Source organism: Oenanthe melanoleuca, chromosome 14, assembly GCF_029582105.1.
Source record: "Oenanthe melanoleuca isolate GR-GAL-2019-014 chromosome 14, OMel1.0, whole genome shotgun sequence".
Classification (NCBI taxonomy): Eukaryota; Metazoa; Chordata; class Aves; order Passeriformes; family Muscicapidae; genus Oenanthe; species Oenanthe melanoleuca.
This window is the reverse complement of record NC_079348.1, coordinates 6,332,510-6,355,109: the sequence shown is the minus strand read 5'-3', so window position 1 is coordinate 6,355,109 and position 22,600 is coordinate 6,332,510. Positions and strand designations below refer to the sequence as shown.

Here is a 22,600-nt window from a genome sequence, read left to right as displayed (position 1 = left end):
TGGCTCTCCCACTGCAGCCCTACAAACCTTCTGATTCCTTTGTGTCTTCCAAGAAGATGCTCAGCTCACCCACTGGTACAAGCCTGAGGTCTCACTGGCACAGCTGCTCTTGGCTCCTTGGCACTTCCTCAGCCTCATGTCTCCTTGCTGTCCCAAGGGAAGCGACTGCAGCTTTCAGGAAGAGAAAGCCCAGGATACAAACCCTTCTAGTTCTCAATGGGAAGATGTGCTGGGTTGAAACAGGCTGTGGTCAGGGATCTGCAGGAAACAACATCAACAGGTTGTTTCAACAGGAGGTGACAATGTCCCAAAGCCACCAGTGTCTTGGGTCTGAGTAAGGCTCAATGTCAGCAGCTGAGCTTCTTCCAAGAAACAAGGTAGGAGGGAAAGAACAGCCATCAGCTGCTTCAGTTGGGAAGGTCAGAGATTCAATTTCCACATTTATTTTCATCAGACATAAATGTGAGAAGAGAGAAGTACAAAGATTGTGCTGGAGGACCTGACAGTGGATTTAGAGATGGTAACAAGGTGATTCATTTTAAGCCTCTGTCACATCATTTAATTAGTCTCCAAATCCTCCCCTGATAATATGAGGCCCATTTGTACATCCCTCCTGCTGGGCCACTCACACTTAGCCAAACAGACACATGGATAAGATGGAAATTATCACACCAATCTTCCCCCACTAATGAAGGCAGATCACCCTGCCCTTCTGGAGTGATACCATCATGTCATTCCCAGTGGGTACATGTCTTTCCTCTTTTTAGCATGAGGAAACTGGGTCTCACTGGTCCCTGGTTTTATTTTCATGTTTGTCTCTGGGAAGCAGCCTCAAATACAGCTGTTGCTGCAGCAGATTTATCTCTGTGAAAATTCCTGCTTTGGTTTTGCAAGTGTTTTAATTAACGTACATTATTTTAGTACACTTTACTACTGATAGCATGTAATTATCTCCCCACAGGTATATATTTAGCTAACCACCAGGCTGATCAAAGACTTATAAAATAAGGTACTTTTGCAACTGACACCAGATACAAGCAAAGGCCAGCAAAATGAGACAAAAGGAGGAGGGAGGAATCTCCCCTCCCCACTCCTAAACCCAGTGCTCAAATTTCACCACTTAAAAAGACAATCACAACATTAACGTATACATTTTATCAGAGGAGCATGAAGATGCATCAACACTCAAGTGCTGCAAAGGAGAAAAGAACTATGTACATGCTAAACTATTAATCATTGGTAAGTGATCTCCTCTGCAAAGTGTTTTGAGGTTGATGAAGGAAAATGGCTCTGTAATAACACAGAGCAAGCAATCTGCTTGTAATCACAGGTTCATTCTCTCAACTGCTTTTGCCATGTCAGTCCCTAGGTATTACTATCTCTGCAAGGCAATTCACCATTTTCCTGAGGAAGTCTGGCCATGGAAGAGATTTCAAACTCCACACCCTTTTCTTATCCTATTCAACGCTGGAGTCTGGTTTCCACTGCAGGCACAATTTTAGATGAACGATGCTGAGACTTCAGCAGCTGCTCTGCTCTCACCACACCAGACTGTTCATACAATTAAAAAATAACTGACTTGATGAAGCAACCTGGTGCCATAACTTTTCTCTAAATTACTGGCTGATAGAATGTGCATTTCTCTGTTGAGCTTCTGCAAGAGCTGGTAGCCTGTGATTTCTCTTTCTCCTTGATGGCTGCAGCTCCTTAACCTGTGCTGGTGGGAATTCATCAGATTGAAATGAGTGTTTTGGAGCCAAGAGGCATCTTGTGCCAAGCCACATGTTTCAGAACCATATCTGGTCCACAAACCACTGAAGGTTTGATCCTTTATTAAAAGCACTGGGTGCTTTGTCATCAGTTTCAGTGGGCACGGGATCATTTAGGTAAATCCTCATTTCTTGACCTTCTTGAAGGCCACTCTGTGCTACCTCACACACCTGCAGACACTGTGTTTGTATATTCCTACAGGACCCCTGACCACCCAGGTGAGACCCTGAGTCTTCAAAGGGTGGCACACAGAACGGGAAAAATGATCCCAACTTCTGAGGGAGGCTGTTCTGCTTTTTACTTCTCCTTTTCAGCAGCTCAGATGAAGTGTGAGCTTAACTTTTTGGGCCACAACTGAATCTTTGGACTAAAAGCTATAATATTATGTGTTACCCTTGTTAGTGGAGAAAGGAAATCTCTTTTGTATCCACTGACGTATTTTGCAAAATACTCTGTGTTTTTTGAATTTATTTCTATTTCTACTTCTATTATTTCTATGCCATTATTTACAAACTTCACAGCATTTTCTAGAGAGGTCTTCACTAAGATGAAAACCTCAGGGCAACACTCCATTAGGATTTTATTTTTAGAGGCTGAGCTAAACCTTCTTGAAATTGGTAGGTTTAACTGCATTCCTTTATTTAGGGTAGCTGAAGGAGACATTAAGTCTATTGCCACCCACAATACAAGATTGCTCAAGAACCTGAAGGCTCTGGGAGGACAGCTTGGAGTAGGATATTAAAAGGAAAAAAGGTTATGTGTGGATACTATGGTTCAGGTGAAGGAAGAGACAGAAAGGCAGAGTATGGAAAAAATCAGAGAACAGAAACTTCAAAGAGCCTGAACAATCACTGATATAAGACCTGGACTGAATACAAGGATTTGGGGTCACATTGCTGCCTGGAGCAGGTCTGAAGCTTTAAGCAAGGCAACTGGCTCTCAGTGTGTGAGTTCTTCTGTGGTCAGGAAAGAAGGGCTGCAAGAATTCTTGTAAGCTAACAGAAACACATCAGAAACATCTTTGTCACAGATATCATCTGGATCAACCAACAAGACCCTGAGTTTTGGCCAGCAGCACAGGCCAAAAGCAGGAAATGTGCAGCAAAACCTCCTGCACATCTGTACCATTCCACTCTTCCTGCTGGGTCAGGTTAAGGTGGCATAAAGAGAACAGCCCTGTTCCTCTCACCCTGCCAGCATAGGCAGCTCAGGCCAAGGCTTGAGTCACTGCTGCCTCTAATTGCATTGGAGATGGATCCTCATTAAGGATTTCCATCCCTACCCTAACAATCCAAATTTCCCCAGATCTTGCTATAAGCAGTTGGAGCAGCTTTATGTACTCTTCTACTCTGCAGGGAACTCCTTAAAACGAGGCCCCCGCCACTGGCTTTCTTCCTGTAGGTGAATTAATCTGCCTTGCATGAGTAATCCTATTTAAAACAATAGGTTGCCGTGCAAGAATGAGGGAAGCAAGTTTGGAGCATGATTTTCTGCAAGTACAGTAAAAAGGGCACATAGTAGTTCATCAGGGGACACTTCAGCCATAAAATGACAGTTACCGGTAAAGTCCAATAATAAAATAAAGGATAATTTAATAAGAGGATTTTAAACTCATTTAGCAGGGTCTAAATTTGGAACCCTTTCTTCAGGTGATCAGACACACTATACTTTCCTAATTTTGCTTTCTTTTAATAAGGAAAAAAAATTAAAAATCAGGCAGCAATGTATTCCTTCTGCTTTTTTTTTTTAATATTATATACTATTATGTTATGATATGTTATGTTATGTTGTTATGTTATGTTATGTTATGTTATGTTATGTTATGTTATGTTATGTTATGTTATGTTATGTTATGTTGATGTTATGTTATGTTGATGTTATGTTAACGTTATGTTTGTTATATTATGTTGATGTTATGTTAGCGTTATGTTAATGTTATGTTAATGTTATGTTAGTGTTATTATCTTACACTATGCTATAGAAGTACTCAGTGTAAATAAATTAATTTTAATACATAAATTTATGTAAAATAGAAGGTGAAGCTAGACATGAAGACCAGCCTCTGATGTGTGACACAGTTCCATCTTCAGACAGCACCAGTCCCTCGCCTCATTTAATACAGGTAACACAACCCTGCAGACTCCAAGAATCCTGCAGTGGCAGGAGGGAGGAGTATGGAATAAGACTCTGCGAGCTAAGAGAAGTAAAAGCTGCAGAGATTAGTGTTTCTGTAGGAGCCCTGTGGGCTCCTTTCAGCATCCTTAATTTAGTTTTCATCTCTGATCCGCTCTACCAGTCCTCTGTGGGATGGAGATCTCATATCCAGGAATCCCGGGGTGCTGTTTGACCTGTCAGGAGCAGCGGGGGATCGGCTGCTCCCTGTTTAGCGCTGCAGCACTTTGCTTTTCAGCTTCAGCACAATAAACAACAACAAACCCTGACACTGCTATGAACCTGCACGAGAGGATTTGAAGCCTCTAGAGGTCACTACACCGGGACCATCAGCCGCAGCCGCTGCCTGCGAGTGACACCTGCTGGAGTCACACCTGGTGCCACCACCCAGCGCTGCAGGGGTGCTCAGCATGGGCCAAAGCCCCCAGAAAGGCTCTGGGGAAAAGGAAATAAATCTGGGTGGCTCTTTCCTATTTTACTCGGAGCTGGTGCAGTCTCACCTCAAGTTCTGGATGCAGTTTTGGGCACCACAGTACAAGATATAAAGCAATTAAAAGGAGGGCTACAAAGATGGGGAAAGATTTAGGGGAGAAGCAAAGCAAGGAGTGGTTGAGGTCACTTGGTTTGTTCTGCTGGAGGAGACTGAGGAGAGATTCACTGGGGGCTGCAGCTCCCACCTCTGCACTCTGTAACCAGAGGCAGGACTCAAGGGAATGGCTGGAATGTCAGAGGGAATATTAGTAAAAGGTTCTTCCCCCAGAGGGTGGTGGGGCACTGACCAGGCTCCCCAGGAACAGGATCTCAGCCCCAAGGCTGCCAGAGCTCCAGGAGAGTTTGGACAGGGATACACAGGCTGCTCCGTGCAGGGCCAGGAGTTCAACTCTGATCCCTTCCAGCTTGGAATGTTCTGCAATTCCTGTTTCAGGAAGATAAAATTTATCTTTATCTGCACATGAACTGCTCCACCACTCTGGTTTTGCGGGTTTATTTACACCGTATACCCCAACCCAGCCTCTTCTTCTGCATTTGACACCGTTCCAGAGAAACTGGAATAGAACACAGAGTATTCCCACAGGGAAAAGTCCTCGGTGGGCATTGAAAAGGGACTTCTTACAGTACAATAAGTGACAATTTCAATGTATGTTGCAGCATATATTGTCTGTGAGCACATATTTACCTTGTTAGAGCTGCAACTTAGGAACACACTGGAAAAGGTTCATTTGTGGGACATCAGCAAGATTGCTGATGGAGATGTGTGAAGATGCTGATGACAAGTTGTGAATTTTTCTATATTTTCTCACCATCTGAAGCACAGCAAGGAGGGCACCTGACACCCCGTAACGTGGGACGGTGCGAGGCACTGCCCTGGGGGATTGCAGGACATGCTCAGGAGTTGTTTACCATCCCCTGAGGAAAGGCACAGCTGATGAAGGGACCTGCTGGACTGGAAATGAAGGGAAAATCCCTCAGGTGGCCCAGCCCTCTGCCAGGCTGGCAGTGCCTGTGGCACCTGGGGCAGCATGTGCAGCCCCCACTGGGGAATTGGCCCCTAGAGAGGAGAGCACAGAACCATGGAATGTTAAGGGATTGGGAAGAACTTAAAGATTATCTCTGCCATGGGTAAGGCCACTTTCCACTAGATTATGTTGCTCCAATCGCTGTCCAACCTCGCCTTGGACAGTCCCTGGGATAGAGCAGCTACAGCTTCTTTGCACAGTCTGTGCCAGGGCCTCATCACCCTCACAGGGAGGAATTATTTTTGTATATCTAATCAAAATTTCCTCCACTTCCAATTAGTACCCATTACTCCTTGTTCTGTCCCTAGGACAGGCTGGACGGGCTCAAGGCGACATCGGGACCGCTCTGGTCCCGCCTTATGGGGCCGTGACACACCCAACATGGCGCCGTGACAAACCCAACACGGCGCCGTGACACACCCAACATGGCGCCGGCCCCGCCCCGCTCGGATTCCCGCCCTTCCCTCCTCCCATGAGCCCCCGCGGCCCGTCCCTTCCGGCACACCAAGATGGCGCAGCCGCCGGGTAAGTGTGGGGGGATCAAGGTGACCGCGGTGCCCCCCTCCCTTCCTCAGCCCCGCGCTGACCGGGCTCTCTCCCTCTCCCTGCCGCAGTTCTCCTCAAGGACACGAAGCTGATGGACGTGAAGCTGGGCCAGCTGGGCACCTGGCTGTCCATGAGAGACTTCACCCCCGGCGGCATCTTGGGGGCCTTGCAAAGAGGTGAGGGGGCTGCGGGTCCCTGATTGCTTCTCCTGACGGAGCCTGGGAGAGCAGGACACAAAAACCCCTGGCTGCCGGAGTCGATGTTGCTTGTGGGGGGTGCCTGGCAGTGCAGGGGCTGCTCCATGGCAAGATTTGCTTTCCCAGAGCAGTTTCTCCTGGAATATCTCGTTTTTCCATCTGTAAATTTATTTTTCATGTGAGCTTTATCCAGCTGATGTTTGTTCTCAGTATTCTTTCTTTCATAAAGGGGTAGTGGGGTGCCCTTAGTCCTGAACCCGTTGGCTGAAAATCTTGGAGTTTCACAACATCATAAGTAAACAAAAAATTATTAAAAGGGAGTTGATTCCTACAGATGGTAAAGAGGTGACAGAGCTCTTATGGATCACTTGGGACCAATGTCGTTTGCTGTAGATACAAATATCATTCAGGTAGATTTAAACACAAAATGTGAAATGCAAGTGTCTGCCTTTGATAATATGTGTGCATGTATATAATGTATGGAAGAGTCAGATAATTCTAAAGCAGCTTGAGCTCATGAAAGTCACAATAATATTTAGGAAAAAAAAATGAAAAATAGGGTTTCCCCCCCTTTTTTTTTTTAAGGCTTAGGTCTGTTAACTTGGGATCACCTTGCTCAAGTACCACACAGGTTGCCTCCTCTCAGATTTGCTTCTGAGACCTTCAGATGTTTCATTAGAACCAATTTACTGAAGTTTTTGTGAATCCAGGCTGCTTCCTTCTCTCACAGGGTAACACACAATTCATCTGGCTGCTCTGAAAAAATTTCCTCCTCCACAGGTTACACCAGATACTACAACAAATACATCAATGTGAGGAAGGGGGGCCTCGGGGGTATCTCCATGGTGCTGGCTGGGTATATTGTCCTCAGCTACATGTGGAGCTACAGTCACATCAGTAAGTAAAAACCATGGCTCAGTGTGTGCAGGCAGCTTGGAAGGTTGCCTGGGGAATAAAAGTAATTACTTGCTGCTTTTAGAAATAAAATGAAAGATTGGTAGCAAACAAACTTCTTTTAGCTGTAGAAAACTTGAATGCTTACTGAGTATTTTCTTGGCAATGAAGGAAGTTTAGACCTTGGTGCCTGTCTGACCTGACAGCACTTAGAAAATACATGCTCATGGGTTTTTCAGAGGGCTTTCTTGCCTGTAATTTCAGGTGTGGTGGGGTTTTTTTCTTGTGAGTTCAGCAGAATTAACTTGCTGTGCTTTGCTGCAGAGCACGACCGCAGGAGGAAGTACCACTGAAACACCATCAGAAGGTGAAGGTGCAGCTCCTGGCACAGCTACCCTGACAGAAGACATCAGAACTATGAATGTTAAATCTGTACTCTTGTGACCAATAATAAAGTGCATACACTTTACTTTTCCTGAGCTGACATTCTCTTAATTGAGTTGTTAATTGTACTGTGCAAATAAATTTGTCTTCTGAGAGTTTCATCCCTCAGGGTAATTTCAGAGGGAAAGCAGCTGCTCCTTGGGTTATATTATGAACTGGGGTAACTGCTGGCAGCTGATTCCTGTTTGATAAAAATGATAGCACTGCATTGCTTCTTCTGGCCATTATGGACAAGCTGGACAAGGGGCAGAGAGGATGTGTTTTGATTCGAAAGAATATCTGAGCTTTGCGTGCCCTCTTGGTGTTTCTGGTTCTCAATCAGGCTGTCAGGGACTGGAGGTGTTTTGGGCAGTTTTCCATCATTGCAGAGCACTTGTCTGAAATGAGACAGGTCTGCAACTCTCCTGTCACTGCCTCAGATGACCCAAAATTTCCACCAAAGCTACCTCCTTTAGCTGCCAAAGCTGGGAAGTCATTCTGAGTGGGGATAGCTTCAGACTTTTAATCCATCAAAATAAAGGAAAACTTTCCTTCTTGACTTAAATGCAGCTTAAAGGAGCATCTGTGAGTTTGACCCCAGCTCTGAGCTTCCTCATGCCCCACAGTCACACCAGCACCTGCAGGCACTGCTGCCCACCTGAACCATCCTTGTCTGAGCAGCAGGGAGAGTGAAAACCAGTTCTTGAGGGACATGAAGAATCTCCCAAGAGCTTTGGTGGTTACAGGAAGGGTTTCAGTGTTGGAAAACTGGCACTGAAGTCCAAAAACTCCTGAACTTGATGGGGAAGGTGATCAGACATGAGTGTTTTAGTTCCCTTTTCTACATGCCCAGTTACATACAGATCACACAGCTCAGTCTGAGGGGGGCACAGAGTTTTCTGGTCTGTGACTTCAGACTTGAAACTTCCACAGTGAAATAACTGCAGTCATTGACACCAAGACAGGCTCTGGTCACTTCTCTTAATCCAGCCACATTTACCTTGCTCTTAAAGAAATTCACAGTCAGCTTTTGCCATCAGTACATTTCAATAAAAACAAAGTATAAAGGCAGGCAGCAAATGAAGAGATGGGGTAGAATCAATAAGGCTCACATTGTGGGTAATTTTTTTCTTTTAATTCACATTTTGTCATTGGCCCTTTTGAAATAGTCATCTCAAAATAAATGGGGTTTGGGTTGGAAAAAAACCAAACTGCTCTCAGAAGGAATCTCTACCAACACTTTAAAAGCAGTGTTCCATAGGAATATACAGCTTCACTTCCTGGTCTCTAGAGTGTGGGAATACCTGTTCAGTGTGAGCTGCATGATGGGGGCTGAGACAAGGCTCTTCTATTCCTACTCCAAGCTGTGCTCATTTCCCTCCTTTCTGCAAGTGGGAACTGAGCACAGATGCAGCTTTCCTATAATCATTGTTCCTTACTGTGGCTAACCAGAGAGATGCCAATTTATTCTCCCCTTGATCAGTTCTCTCCCAGAATATTGATTTCTAACCTTCAGTACAGCAAGAAGCACAGAAACAAAGCAAGTGGACATGGGTTTTACTGCCTGATGTACGTGAGGGGTTTTGTCAGCCACCAGGACAAGCTCACCAGGCTGACCTGGAAACAGGACTTGGCTTTTGAAGAGCTACAGGACAGCAGAAACCCTGCTTCCTCACTGAGGAGAAGGCATTGCAAGTGTTTTAAGTTTTCCCAGTCAGTCTTCCTGCTTCCACAGGGAGGGCTGAAACGCTGCAGATTCTCCAGAGAGAAGTAGCAGAAGGAAAATACTTGAAAGAAACACTGGCCTAAGATGTGTTTACGTGGAGTGCTGCACCAGTAAGGGCTTGGTTTATCTACTGGCTTTTAGACCTACCTTTCATAAGGGCTCAATGAAAACAGGCGGAGGCCAAAATCGATTTTAAAAAGGTTAAAACTTAAAAAAGTTGGGGACAATTACAAAAATGTTGCTTAGCAGCAGCCAGCCTCTGACCAGTTCTTTCAGTAATGGCATTAAAAAAACAACCTGATTAATAGCTCCAGACATTGTGCTAGGCAGAAACCTTTCCTCAGTGGTAACAGCTCCCTTGCGCCCTCCTGCTGCTCCTTCACTGTCCACTGAGAAAGGCCAGGTGTCCTTTGGTGCATCTGTTGGCATAATGACCTTTTTCACCACACTGAAAGGGAAAGAGAGACAGGAATTATTGCAGAGTTCCAGCCTTTTCCTCCTAGCTGCCTTTGTTAAGGCACCCAGCAACTGCTGCAATTTGGAAGCTTTTCCACACACATGGAAGATGAAGGTAAAGTCAAACGGGGTGTCAGGACGGACAGGATTTATGGGCTGCTACCACTCCTTGGAGCAAAAGCTGCTTCTATGCTGGGAGTAACCTGATGCCATGTTACTCTAAGGCATTTCAAAGGAGAGAACCCTCAGCATACAAGTAGGATTTCAGCCTCTCAGACTACTCCATCTGATATGCACCATATCCATGGGGACTCTCCTGATCTTCATGAATACACAGAGAAAAGCACCTCTGAACTTGAGAAAGTCACAGATTCGGGACTTTGCATCTTAAAGCTACTCAAACACAGATAAATGCCAGTATCTGGTGCAACAGCCTTCTCCAGATCTGCAATTTACTTGCAGATAAAATAGGCAGCTATTAAAGGTTTACAGTGAGATGGATTCAGCTATTTAATATCCCTTTCTAAACACAGTGATTTTCACCCAAACAACCACCAAAGGCTCAGAGCTGACATGTAAAATGTTGTAACTGTCAGGGCGACAGGAAGATTCTTTGTCCTTTTCTAGTGACTGGGGCTTCTGTGGAAAAATAAGGAGATGGAAACTTGATTGTGTCCAGATTTTCCTGGTGCTCCTCAATGAGCAACCAAGGTGAACAACTCATTCCTTGGTTTGATACCACAGGGCACATTTACAGCTCAAATACTGAGCAAGCTTTGCAAACTTAATTTCTGTTACTTTCAGTGACCTTCCAGGAAACAAGGGAGAAGAGAATCTACACTCACCAGTCTAAGCAAATCAGCTTATGAGACAAAAAATTACTATTAATCTTATTTTGAAATGTGCAGCTTGGCAGTCTCCTTTCTGTCTTTGGGGCAGGGTTTTCCTGTTTATTAACAGACAGCAAAGTCCTACAGATTTTGTCATTGTCCCAGCAAGTCCAGGACTGGCAAGGCAGTGACCTCAGAACTCAAGGCCAATTCCCACAGCTGTATCCAGGCATCACACAATATCTTCTGAGCAGAGCTCAGGATTCATGAACCTTTTCACACTGTGAAAAAGCCTTTTGCTTTCCCTCCTCAGCCCTCCCCCTGCATTACCTTGTAGCAGGTGACCTGCTCCAATGGCCGGGGTCCTCTGTTCCCACTGTTGTTATTTTGAGACTGCATGACTCCAATGACTTGGGGTGTCCTCTGTTGGGTAGGAGAAGAGTTCTGACTCGTTAAGTGCATCCAGGATAAAGATCTTTGTGGTTGTTGTTTTGTTAAGAAGGGGAAAGAGCACCCCATATGTCAAATGATCAATTTTCCTCCAAATCTGTGTGTGGGTGCTCTGCCAGCTGGAGCACCAGAGAGAAGAAATCAAGCACTGAGCTTTACAAAGCCCAGTGATCCTGTTTTTCTCTGGAAAGCAGATTTGGAGAGTAGGTTTAGGCTGCTAAAATATCATTGTCATCATGGAGGGATGTCACCCTGATTACAAAACCTGGCAGACTGCTGCACAACCACATATGATGTGCCTCTGCGTAGCGTGGGAGTGTTCTGTGACATGATCTCCATGTGAAACTGGAACAATTGTGGGGTTTTCATCACTATAATGGCACTAAGAGTTGCTCACTGCTTAATTCTCCCTTCCAGATCCAAGAGCTTAGGTACCCAATTTTGACCACTTGACAATCTATTCTATTTTAAAGCATTGTGGGAGAGGTTTGAGGGTGGCTGTGGTGGGGGGGGCAGGGGATCTGGGTACCTTTTGCTGTGTTTGTGTTGGCTGAGGCAGTGGTGGTTGCTCTGTGGTTCCCATTGGCAGTTCAAACCGAGGGCTGGTTTAGATGGAAACAAGAAAATTGATTCTCAAATCATATGCCAACATTTTATCATCAACTCAGTCAAGTAACTCCAAACAACAAAACATTCAGCCAGTTAAATCTGGCTCATAGGAAACCTCCCCCTCCCCACTTCACTTTACATATGTGTAGCACATCCCTTTGCCTTCTGGAATATAAATCCATGTGATTCCACTGCACTGATGGCACTTAATCACCTATGCCAGTCTTACTGGGAACTCCCTAGAGAGGCCCTGCCCCATATCATACACTGGTTTGGGTTGGAAGGGATCTCAAAGCTCATCCAGTTCCAACCCCCCTGCCACAGGCAGGAACACTTTGCACTATGTCAGGTTGCTCCAAGCTCCATCCAACCTGGCCTTGGACACTTCCAGGGATGGGGCAGCCACAGCTTCTCTGGGCACCCTGTGTTAGGGCCTCCCCACCCTCACAGGGAAGAATTTTTTTCTAATGCTTAATCTAAACCTACTCACTTCAGCTTGAAACCATTCCCCCTTGTCCTGTCACTACATACTCTCGTAAATACTTTCTCCAACCTCAAATCAGTAAAAATTTGGCCCAACTAAACACTGGCAAATCTCCAAACCATTGGGAAGCACGGGACCACCCTCATTTGACATGTACCAGACCACAAGGAAAACACAAGGCTGCAGGGCAGGCCTGGGGCATACTCACTGCATGAATTTACAGGCAGGCCCCTCTGGACAGAATCCTACCAGGTAATTCACACAAATGACTCTCCGAGTGTGCCGGTGTCTGCAGAGGGGACCTGCAACACAAAGCTCAGCAGTTCACATCCAATATATCCACATCCCAGCAGATCATGCAAGGATGGAACAGCAACACTCCCCCCTTGATCTGCAGCCATAGGAACAGCAGTTATTGGAGGCACATACCGTGTTTACAGAAGCCTCTGTCATACCAGGGACAGTCTTTGATCTTCGACTCCGGGTCAATGTGCAAGAATGGACATTCCTTGTTACTGCATTCCCCTGTACCAAAGGCAAACACACTTCTCAGTTAATTATGCAGGTTTGAGATCAAAATTACTCTCAAAACATTACCTGGATCATGTTACCCACAGAGCTGTTACCAACATTTGTAAGTTCAGGCACAACACCATAACCTGCCTTAACCTCCATGAAGAGCTCCAAGGACTCACCTCTGCTGAGCCAACTTCTACCAGACTGGATTATTCGTTTTTAAAAACAATGGGGGAAGTAAATTTGAAAGAGCAGTCACGGTAACAAAATCCAAATACTTAGTGCACCAGAAATGTGGAGAAACTACAAATTGCACACTAATCTCAATCCAAGGAAACCTACAAGACTGTAAGTTTCTGGCACCAAGTTGCCTCATTATGTCCAGATGTCCAGAGCTGGAAAGCAAGTGCACAAAAGTTTTGCACCCCTATGCCCTCTGTTGCTTATCAGCTCCCCAAAATCAGTGATGCAAAGACCAGTTGCTCAGCCTACTCATCTCACACCCCAAAAAAATGAACTTAAGGCAAAAAAAAAGCAGTAAAACCAGCAGTCTCTTCCTGCAAGAGATGAGCAGTCAAGTGAAGACATCTACAATACATCACAAATTTATGTGGATAATAAGGTGAAATAGATCTGGAAAAACATCAATCTAACATCAGACACAGAGGAATGTAATGCTCTGGAGGAGGGATCTTCTTCAGACTCCCACACCTGTAAAGTAGGCTAAGCAGGAGCTGCTTACCAAATTTGGAGTAGAAGTAACACTCAGGCATCTTGGTCATGTCATACTCGTGCAGGAATTCGCACTGGTCTCCCTTTTTGCAAAGTCCTCGTAGCCAGTGTTTACAAACAACTGTCTTTTCCCCACTGATGTGTCTGAACGGGCACATGCCTCCTGTGGAGGGGTGGGTGGGGCAAAGAGAAGGGAAAAAAGAACAATTAAAACGTGTCACACAGGGCAACAGCAACCCATCTGCAAGAGGTGTTTCAGAAGACATCACCTATGATTTCAGCCTTAAGTGATAACAGCAAAACAGGGAGTTCCAAGATAGTCTTGTGGTACTCTCTAATGAGCTTCAAAGCTCTTAATCCTGGCAACTACAAACCACAGCAACTAAGATCCACAGCAAAGTCTGCTTGTGGAGAGTTCAAACCTTCCTTTAACAGTAGCTTGGCTTATTTACTTCTCAGCTCTCTTAAAGAATAACATTATTTCCCAACTGCTGCAGATATTCCAACACCCTTCAGTTTTCTCTTCTATCTTTCAGCCTTACAAAACATAGCACTATAAACAGTGCTGGAAAATCTGTTTTCACCCCCCCCATCCTTTGAGAATAATTGCCTTTTCCAATATTCCCCACAACTTGCCTTTTCCACATGCCGCCTTTAAAAAAAACTCACAGACAGCTGCGCCCGATTCTGTGGAGAGAACAAGGAAACATTACTTATTTTAACAAGGCTTCATGGCAACTCTTACAATATTTCCTGCCCTGGAAAGAAATCTGATCCCCAGCATCAAGAGGAAAGTAACACTTTGGTCTGGGGAATTTGCTTTCCTGCAGTTCTCTGTTAAAGCTTGGCGCTCAAAAATATCTATTTTCCTCTTGAGTGACAGCAAGGGAAATTTGCAGATTTGGAGCTGCTTATTTTGCTTTTCAGCTATTTAAGTTTTCGACTGGGTTCTCCTCTGCTGTTAAGTCAGTGATATCACAGAATATCCTGAGCTGGATGGGATCCACAGGGATCATCTAAGTCCAACTCCTGAACCCTGTATTTGTAACCATGGCATTTAAAGTCTTCTATTTCTTTACCAGAACTGCCTGAAACACGCATTAGCATGTTATACCCTGCTTATTCTGACAAAGAGGGACATTCAAGGGAGTTAAACAAGTTTAGTAGCCCAGCCAGAAAAATTCAGCAAACTGTAAATCTCCTGAGTCTGTGTCAGAATGAAGGAAAAGATTTAGAGAGTCAGTCAAGGATAGACCTAAAGATGATGTCTCTTCCCATTGAAATGCCTCATTTACAAAATGGGAATGAAAATGGAAATATAAAGTACTGTGCAGGAGAGTGTTTATTCACGGCAACATCTCAACTTTAATTTTCCAGGCTGGCCGGCAGTAACTACGGATTTCACTAAGTAGAAAAGAAAAACATCTGGGTTATGACAGAAACCTCACGGGGAAAGCGGAAGTTGGGTGGATCTACGGACAAGACCTGAGGAAGAGGCTCAGATCCCTGGAAACCTCTCAGGCACCCGGCCCAGCCCCCCCTCCTCGGCCCCACGGCCCCGGCCCGAGCACCCCGCGGAGGAGAGAGCCCACACGCACTGTCCATGCCAGGGAAGGGGAGCGGCTGTGCCCCCAGCTGCTGCTCCACGGCCAGCTCCAGGTCGAACGTGATGTGGTCCACGCTGGCGATGAGCTCTTGCATGGTGGCAGCTGGGGGCCGCCGGCAACGGGAAGGTAGGGGCGGAATGGTGGCGGTGTTGGTGGCGGCGGCCGGGCGGGCCCGGGCGGGCCCGGCCCGGCCCGCTCCGCTCCGCGCCGGCAGTGCCTGCAGTGAGGGGAGGCGGCGGCGGCAGCCCCGTGGCCGCCCCGCGCCGCCCGCCCGCGGAATGACGGGAGCCACGGCGGGCACGACCGCCCGGCGGGCAGCGCGCGCGCTCCGCCCAATCAGCGGCCGGGAAACCGCCGCCCGGCGGGCAGCGCGCGCGCTCCGCCCAATCAGAGCCCGCCCAGGACACGCCCCTTCCGTGCGCGCAGGCGCCGCGGGCCCGGGGCGGCGTGAGGTGGGACGGTGCGAGCGGGGCCGGGTCCCGGTTCTTATCTTGATCTCCATTCCGACCCCGCTCCGCCCCCGCTCGCTTCCGGGGACAGCGGGTACATCATGGGCTCCCTGCGGCTCCTTGTCCCCCGCTGGTGTCGCTACGCCTCCCCTGCTCTGCTGCGGGCGCGGTGCGCAGCCCCCGGGGTTGGATCCGGGCAGGCGCCGCTCCTGTCTCGGCCCCCAGGCCAGGGCCCGCTGCCCGCCTGGAGAACGTGCAGCTCCTCCCAGGCCTCCTGCAAACTGCCCGGCAGCGAGCCCAGAGAGATCAGTGCTGGCAGCTCCGCTGGAGCTACCGAGGAGCAGAAGGATGATGATGAAGATGATGATGATGATGAAGGTGTGGAGTTCGGGACGCTGTCTGATAAATTTTCTTCTAGAAAATATTATCACAAAACAAGAGCACGCTTTCGGGATTTAAAGCTTCAGGAAGAAGGAGAAGAAGAGCCAGAAAGAAAACCTCGACGTGGCCCTAAGAACACTCCATACTGGTACTTCCTACGGTGCAAGGCGCTCATCAAAGAGGACAAGGTTTGAGCCCAGCTCTTCTCTTGTTTCTAATAGCACTGGTGAAAGATACAGCTCTGACCAGTCTCTATCACTTGGTATCTTTACAGAAAAAATTAAAGAATCATAATAAAACAGTTTGGGTTGGAAGTTTGGGTTCCATCCTCTACCATGAGCAGGAACACCTTCCCCTGCCCCAGGTTGCTCCAAGCCCTGTCCAACCTGGCCTTGAACACTTCCAGGGATGGGACAGCCACAGCTTCTCTGGACAACCTGTGTTAATGCCTCACTTCCCTGACAGTAAAGGATTTCTTCCCAATATCCAGCCTAAATCTCCTCTCTGTCAGCTTAAAACCATCTCCCCCATCCTGTTGCCACCCCCTCATCTAAAGAACCTCTCCAGCCTTTTTGTGAGGAACCCCACACTTTGTAGGACTTGCACTACAATCTCCCCACAGCTGCATATATTAATATCTGTTGTAGTTTATTCTCTTGCTGCCTCATGATGATTTTTCTCACCCTTGCAGCTGGCAGAGGCTCTGGAGCTGTTTGAGGTGCAGATGCTGAAGGAGGAGCGTGTCCAGCCAGAAGAAAGCAATTACACTGTTCTCATTGGTGGCTGTGGCAGGGTTGGCTACGTGAAAAAGGCATTCAGGCTCTACAATGATGTAGGTTTGACTTCTCCCTCAAAGAATTTTCTAAGCTAAAAGCATTTCAAGCATTCAGTCATGTTACTTTGTCTCCAAAACACCTTTGTGTTAGTGTTGATACCTTCTTAGCCTGAAACTCTTAAGAAACAGTTAAAAAATTATTTTTGCAAAAAGACCAGTTCAGATCTTTCTTCTTTTCCTATAGATGAAAAAACGAGGGTTAATCCCCACAGAGGCCACTTACACAGCCCTGTTCAACGCCTGTGCTGAGTCTCCATGGAAGGACTCAGGGCTGCAGAATGCCCTGAAACTGCGACAGCAGCTGCAGAGCAAAAACGAGGAGCTGAACCTCATCACCTACCACGCCCTGCTGAAGGTCTGTGCCCTCTGCTCAGACCTCAGGATGTGCTTGGATGTACTCAAGGTAAATGGGCTGTTTTTCTCCTGTTAAACCTATTCTGTGCTGTGGTTAAATCTCCTGGAAGTTGTCATGTCGCATCAGGCTTTAATTTCATTTCCAGCAGAGATAATTACAGATCATGTGTTTATATTTCATTGATCCTTATTGTTATATAGAAAAATTGTATGTGCCAAACTCCAGGCTTGATTATCTGAAAGATTATCTGAAAGAAGGCAGCTTTGGCTTTAAAACTGGCTGAGTGTGTCCAAAACTTATTACAACTATACCCAGATGATGACAGTGATATTTGAGCTTCACCACACAGGGTAACCAGGAAGTTTAATGCTCTCTCTGCTCTTTTCAGGAAATTGTGCAGAGGGGCCATGTTCTCACAGCTGAGACCTTCAGCTTCCTTCTCATGAGCTGCATAAAAGACAGCGAAAACGGCTTCCGGTTTGCCTTGCAGGTTTGTCCTGTGTTCTGAGAGGGGGGAAAGTGCTGCTGCATTGTAACTCATCACCTTGTTACACATGGAAAGCAGTGGGGTGGTGAAATGGGAGGAGTTCAGCTTCTCCTAGCACAAGTTCTGAAAACCAGGCTTTGCTCAGGACATCTCATGCTGCTAAATAACCCTGGATCATCTTACAGGGCTCTCCAGCTCAAGGTCACTGTCCTTGTCATGCTGTAAATTCTCTCCTCACGGAGATCCCATTAACATATGTACTTAGAGGCTGCTGGAGATGCTCCTGTTATTTAATATCCATGTTCCCCTCTTCAGGTTTGGCAACAAATGAACAAACTGGGAATAAAGGCCGACAGCCACACCTACAACCTGATGCTGCGTGCAGCCAGAGACTGTGGGATTGGCAACCCTGCTGTGGCCTCTCAGCTCCTGCTCAATCCTCCTGAGACCTCACCTCAGCTAAAGCTGCCACCTGGCAGGCGGAAGGAAAAGGTGAAAAATCGGAGGAAGAAGGGATCAGAGAGTGCTGCTGTCCAGCTGGATGTGGAAGCTATGGAGAAGCAATTATTTCAGGAGAGTTTGCTGCAGCCCGAAGAACAGATCCAGCAACAAAACAAACATGTGGCTCAGGCTGAGGCAGAACCAACTGCTCCTGACAGCCCCAGTGTCACTCCCAACAGGGCTGGAGGCTTGATGAGGAGAGCCCAGAGTGAGATGGAATGGAAACAGCCACACCTAAGCCAAAAGCTGCCTTTCTGCAACCTGCCCAACTTGTTGGATTCCAGGATGGCTGACACAGCCGTGGTTTCCCTGGGGACAGTGGCCACACCATCCCACAGACTGGCTCTGATGGGGGATGTGGAGGGATTCTTGAACAAAATGAAAGAGGACAATGCAGAGCCCAACATTAAAACATTTACATTACTGGCTGAGCTGGTGGAACCCCAAAGCCCCTCAGAGTCCTCTTTGCTGGCACTGCTGGATGATCATAAAGTAAAAGTAGATGTGACCTTCTTTAACACTTTAATGAGGAAGAGAAGTAAACAGGGAAACCTGGAGGGAGCAAAGGTGAGAGAAAAACATCAGAACCAGCCCTATCACCACCTTCTTGTTCTCAGGCCTCTCTTTTGCTGAGACCCATTTCTCTGTCCGCAGTAGAAACTGGGATCTCACACTGTTTCCCACAAGGCAGTGCTTGGGTAAATTTCTAAGTATTTACTGATTCTGTTCTAGCACTTCCAGCTCCCTATCTGAAAAGCTACAGTAAGATTTTTTGGGAAGTGATGCCAACACTTGTATCTTGCAGAGCATCCTGCCAGCTCTGGTGAAGAGGGGACTGTCACCTAACCTCCAGACATTTTGTAACTTGGCAATTGCCTGCCACAAACAGCAGGATGGACTGCAGCTGCTCTCAGATTTGAAGGTAATCAAAGAAAAATCCTCTGCTGCTTGGGTCTGAGCTGCAGGAAGAGACAAAGTGAAGTGTTAATGCTTTTAAAAGACCTGCTGAGGTTTTTGTGATGAGTGGTTTTGTTCTTTTCCCAAAAACATGCAGTTCCAGAGTAGCTGGAGCTCAGGTGGTTTGTCCTGTACCTGCAAAGCTTGTGCACTGCACAAGCTGCTTCACAGGTCCTGTGATGAGAGCTGTGCTCCTTGCGTAAAAAGCACCTCTGCCTTTTCCTTCTGCAAGTCCTGCACTAGTCAGCAAATAAACTTGTTTAACTGTAGCATTTGTTCTTTCCAGAGGTCTGGAATAACTCCCAACAAGTACATCTACAGCACCCTGATTGCTGCTGCTGTGAGGCAGCTGGATTACAGTTACCTCACGGAGATCCTGCGGGACATGAGGAATAACCAGGTGCCTCCCAATGAAGTGATCATCCGGCAGCTGGAGTTTGCAGCACGGTACCCGCCCAAATTCGACAGGGTGAGGAGCCAGGGCTGCCAGGCTGGGAAGGCATCACAAAGGACACCAACAAGGGAGGGGGATCATAAATATGATGATTTAATGTCTGCCTGACTTTCCTTTGGGTTTGTCTGGTCTGGCTGATGATTACTTGATCACTGTTTCTTCTCTTGTAGCTCCTACAGGCCGGTGCTGAAGTGAGCTCTCATCTAATAGAAACTTGTTCTGTTGCTTTTCTCTTTGCAGTATAAGTACAAAAACCCATACCTGGAGAAGATTGATGGTTTCCGTGGCTACTACTACCGGTGGTTAAAAGTTATGGCTGGAGAGGAGACCCCCCACCCCTGGGCCAAGTACAGGACAGCAAAGCCTCAGGGGCAGGAGAGTGAGGCAGAGGCTGTGCAGGAAAAGGGAGCAGGATGCTGAAGTTTCAAGTTCTTCCAGCACAAGGAAGCTGCATGACTTGCTTCTTTAAACTGGCTTGAAGTAAAGCTGCTTTGTGTATCCCCAACCCGCAGTTCTTGGAATAGTTACATAATAAAATATTTCCTTTTGTTTTAAGGAGGAGAAAATACATTTTCAGTGAATTTCCTTCAACTGCCAAGGATTAGATGGGCTGTAGTTTAGCAAACCCTGTGCAAAACAAGGAAGAAGCAAAATCAGATTTAGCAGGGGTTTAGCTCAGTGCTGGTTTTGTTCGTGTCCTGTCACTTCACATGTGACCTCCAAGTCTCTAGACTGCTGGCATTCCTGAAGGGATCTGTGCATTAATTCCAGGTTACAAACCTGGAATTCCAGTGAAATGCAGCTTCCATCTGCACACAGTCAGGGAAGAACTAAGACTGGACACTTGGGAACTGTATTTCCTTTCTACACAGCCTTTTAAACAGACTTAGTTGAGAAAAAAACCCAGAACAGCTCACAATGTGCAGAACAACCTTCAAGCACCCAGAACACATCCAACAGAAAAGGGGCACAGGAATGTTTCACCAGAAGATCACATCACTCTCTCAGGCAGTCAAGCTTTATTTTAAAATAAATGGCTACACAAAACCCTACTCCAAAGCCCCCCCCACTTATGCACAATCTGGGTGATTGTGCTGCTGCTTTAACTATTATACAGAAATATCCCATCAAAAAAAGTGGCTGTAATTGCACTCATAGTCCATTGAGGAGGAGGAGGAGGAGGATATCCTCAGAGTTCAAAAAACAAGTTTGATGGCAAAAGGCTTCACCCAGAGCAACCTCTGCATCCACAGTGAGTGCACTCAATGATTCTGCCCTGAAAAACAAACATGAGGAGGGTGTTACAGCCAAGCCACAGCCAGAGCAGCAGGCTCAGACCTCAAGGCAGGGAATGGCTCTGGGTGGGAAGGGTTTCCACAGTTTGGTGTTATTTCCCATGCTTTTAACAGCCTTAAATGAATGCCAAAGCTGACAGTAACTTTAGCACCAACTTGACACCAATTCTACCAGCAAAGGCAGAGGAAATTACCAGGAAGAACAGCACTACCCCCTCTGCTGTCCATGAGCTGGGAGAAGTCAGATCAGCTACTGCAGAGCAGAGGAACAAGCTGGAGACTCACCACTTCCAGCTTGCTTTTGGGGACCCTGCAGATGCAGTTGGTGCCAAAGTTGGTGTCCCGAGTCTGGATGCAGCGCAGGCAGCAGAGGTTCTCATAGCCCTGCTTCTTCCACTTGGCAATCAGGTTTTTGTCAGCATAGCCCTCCTTGATGCAGTACTCATAGAGCTCTGGGGAGGAGCAGACACTGTCACAAGTCTCACTAGCAGGAGTTACCAGCTGTAGTAACCAGCAGGCAAAGCCAGGCAGCTGCCAAGCCTTCCCTCATCCTCCTTCCCCAGAAACCTGATCCCACCAACTCCCAGCTCAGTGGCATCCACAAGTGAATGCCTCACTCCAGTTCTCCCCTGCCCTCCTCACCTCTGCTGATTGCTTTCCTCTTGTAGAAGAGATCAAAGATATATCGTGTTTTCTGATGGTGGATCCTGAAGATGGGCCAGAGCGACTCCACTTTCCTCTTCCCCTCGTGTGGCTCTGTCTCCGCTGGGAGGGAACACAAACACTAGGTGACCAAGTGCTTCCCTCAATCACTTTGCAATGAACTGTTCCAAGAACATTCCTAACTTTAGTATGTGATAGGGATAAGACTGAGATTAATGAAGAGACTCAAATGAGAAGACCCGACCTGGAGCAGCTACTTTAGGATATAAAACCAGTGCTAATGGGATGACATGACCCACACTGGGACCAGGGGTGACTTCATGCACACAGCAACAACATGGACAGGAACTACCAGTACTTCCATGAGCTTCATCCCTGAACTAGTTATAACCAAAGCTCTGTACTCCATAACCCCAAAATTAGGGATGAGCATGGCCCAGGATCAACCTGCAGCACCACTGGAGGCACAGACACAAAAAAGGTCCACCTGTATTCGTGAAGCATCTCTTGTGAGCTTGTTTTGGGGTCCCACCCCTGAGAACACCCACTCACCTTCTCTCATCTTCTGATCCAGCTCGTCCAGTGTGGGCTCAATCAGCTCCCAGCCATCCGGGGGAGGTTTCCTGCTCCTCTTCACCTTGGGCATTGCTTTGGGAAAGAGAGGGGCAAAAGGCCAAGGGAACTGCCAGCACTTCCTCAGAATCACTGGGAAAAACGAAAGGAAAACAGCTGTCAGATATATTCCTCCTAAGGTTTCTGTGTCCCCTTCCCGTTTTCCACTTCAAGGATAAAAATGAGCTATACGGAGCTCGTGAAAGAGGTGACAGCTCTGTGACTGCTGTACGGTAAGTCAGTTTTTTTCCTCAGCAAAGCACGGCAGCCACTCCTTCTCCGAGGTGACAACTCCAGTCAGATCCAGCTGACACAGAGACCGCCCGGCCCGGCCCCAACAGCCCCACAGCGGAAGCCGGGGCTGGCGGGGTGAGGGGAGGCCGCAGGTCCTGGTTCCGATTCCTGTCCTGATCCTGACACTGACCCTGATCCCGATTCAGGTCCCGACCCTGATCCTGATCCCGATCCCGATCCCGGTCCCGGTCCCGGCCCCGCTCACCGCCCGCTCCCGTCGCGCCGCCGCCGCCGTCACCCGGGGGCCTCTCGCAGCCGCGCCGCCTGTGGCCCCGCCCTCCGGGCTGCCCATTGTGCTGCCTGACCAAGACGGTGCCCGCCGCCCGCTCCGCCGCCCCGAGAGAGCAGAGAAACCCCCCGGGAGAACCGGCTCCGCTCCCGCTGTCCT

General features: G+C 47.3%; 4 protein-coding genes across 7 annotated transcripts; 2 read left to right on the top strand and 2 right to left on the bottom strand.

Moving 5' to 3' along the window:
• The first annotated feature begins 5,914 nt into the window (after nucleotides 1–5,914).
• Nucleotides 5,915–7,565, top strand: ATP5MF (ATP synthase membrane subunit f). The gene is made up of 4 exons (XM_056502879.1): nucleotides 5,915–5,984; nucleotides 6,074–6,181; nucleotides 6,983–7,099; nucleotides 7,421–7,565. Exons 1-4 carry the CDS (start codon nucleotides 5,969–5,971, stop codon nucleotides 7,447–7,449), a joined length of 270 nt encoding a protein of 89 aa, XP_056358854.1. The 5' UTR covers nucleotides 5,915–5,968; the 3' UTR covers nucleotides 7,450–7,565.
• Nucleotides 7,566–8,486: 921 nt separating this feature from the next.
• On the bottom strand, nucleotides 8,487–15,246 carry CPSF4 (cleavage and polyadenylation specific factor 4). 3 transcript variants are annotated; one of them, XM_056502873.1, is made up of 8 exons: nucleotides 14,921–15,232; nucleotides 13,959–14,009; nucleotides 13,333–13,485; nucleotides 12,504–12,599; nucleotides 12,283–12,376; nucleotides 11,511–11,583; nucleotides 10,862–10,954; nucleotides 8,487–9,693 (listed from the first exon to the last, which is right to left on the bottom strand). In XM_056502873.1, exons 1-8 carry the CDS (start codon nucleotides 15,021–15,023, stop codon nucleotides 9,625–9,627), a joined length of 732 nt encoding a protein of 243 aa, XP_056358848.1. In that variant the 5' UTR covers nucleotides 15,024–15,232; the 3' UTR covers nucleotides 8,487–9,624. The 3 variants fall into 3 exon arrangements, with proteins under 3 accessions (XP_056358848.1, XP_056358850.1, XP_056358849.1); XM_056502875.1 differs by lacking the exon at nucleotides 12,283–12,376 and having other exon boundaries at nucleotides 9,447–9,693; nucleotides 14,921–15,246; XM_056502874.1 differs by lacking the exon at nucleotides 11,511–11,583 and having other exon boundaries at nucleotides 9,447–9,693; nucleotides 14,921–15,244.
• A 79-nt stretch (nucleotides 15,247–15,325) lies between these two features.
• Nucleotides 15,326–19,918, top strand: PTCD1 (pentatricopeptide repeat domain 1). Its single transcript, XM_056502872.1, has 8 exons — nucleotides 15,326–15,947; nucleotides 16,451–16,591; nucleotides 16,779–16,997; nucleotides 17,338–17,439; nucleotides 17,752–18,504; nucleotides 18,743–18,859; nucleotides 19,181–19,363; nucleotides 19,589–19,918. Exons 1-8 carry the CDS (start codon nucleotides 15,480–15,482, stop codon nucleotides 19,766–19,768), a joined length of 2,163 nt encoding a protein of 720 aa, XP_056358847.1. The 5' UTR covers nucleotides 15,326–15,479; the 3' UTR covers nucleotides 19,769–19,918.
• Nucleotides 19,919–20,352: 434 nt separating this feature from the next.
• Nucleotides 20,353–22,501, bottom strand: BUD31 (BUD31 homolog). Of its 2 annotated transcripts, none has more exons than XM_056502877.1 (5): nucleotides 22,418–22,501; nucleotides 21,859–22,011; nucleotides 21,286–21,408; nucleotides 20,929–21,095; nucleotides 20,353–20,624 (listed from the first exon to the last, which is right to left on the bottom strand). In XM_056502877.1, the coding sequence occupies exons 2-5, from the start codon at nucleotides 21,950–21,952 to the stop codon at nucleotides 20,574–20,576; spliced, it is 435 nt and encodes a 144-aa protein (XP_056358852.1). In that variant the 5' UTR covers nucleotides 21,953–22,011; nucleotides 22,418–22,501; the 3' UTR covers nucleotides 20,353–20,573. The 2 variants fall into 2 exon arrangements, with proteins under 2 accessions (XP_056358852.1, XP_056358853.1); XM_056502878.1 differs by having other exon boundaries at nucleotides 22,343–22,447.
• Nucleotides 22,502–22,600: the final 99 nt, after the last annotated feature.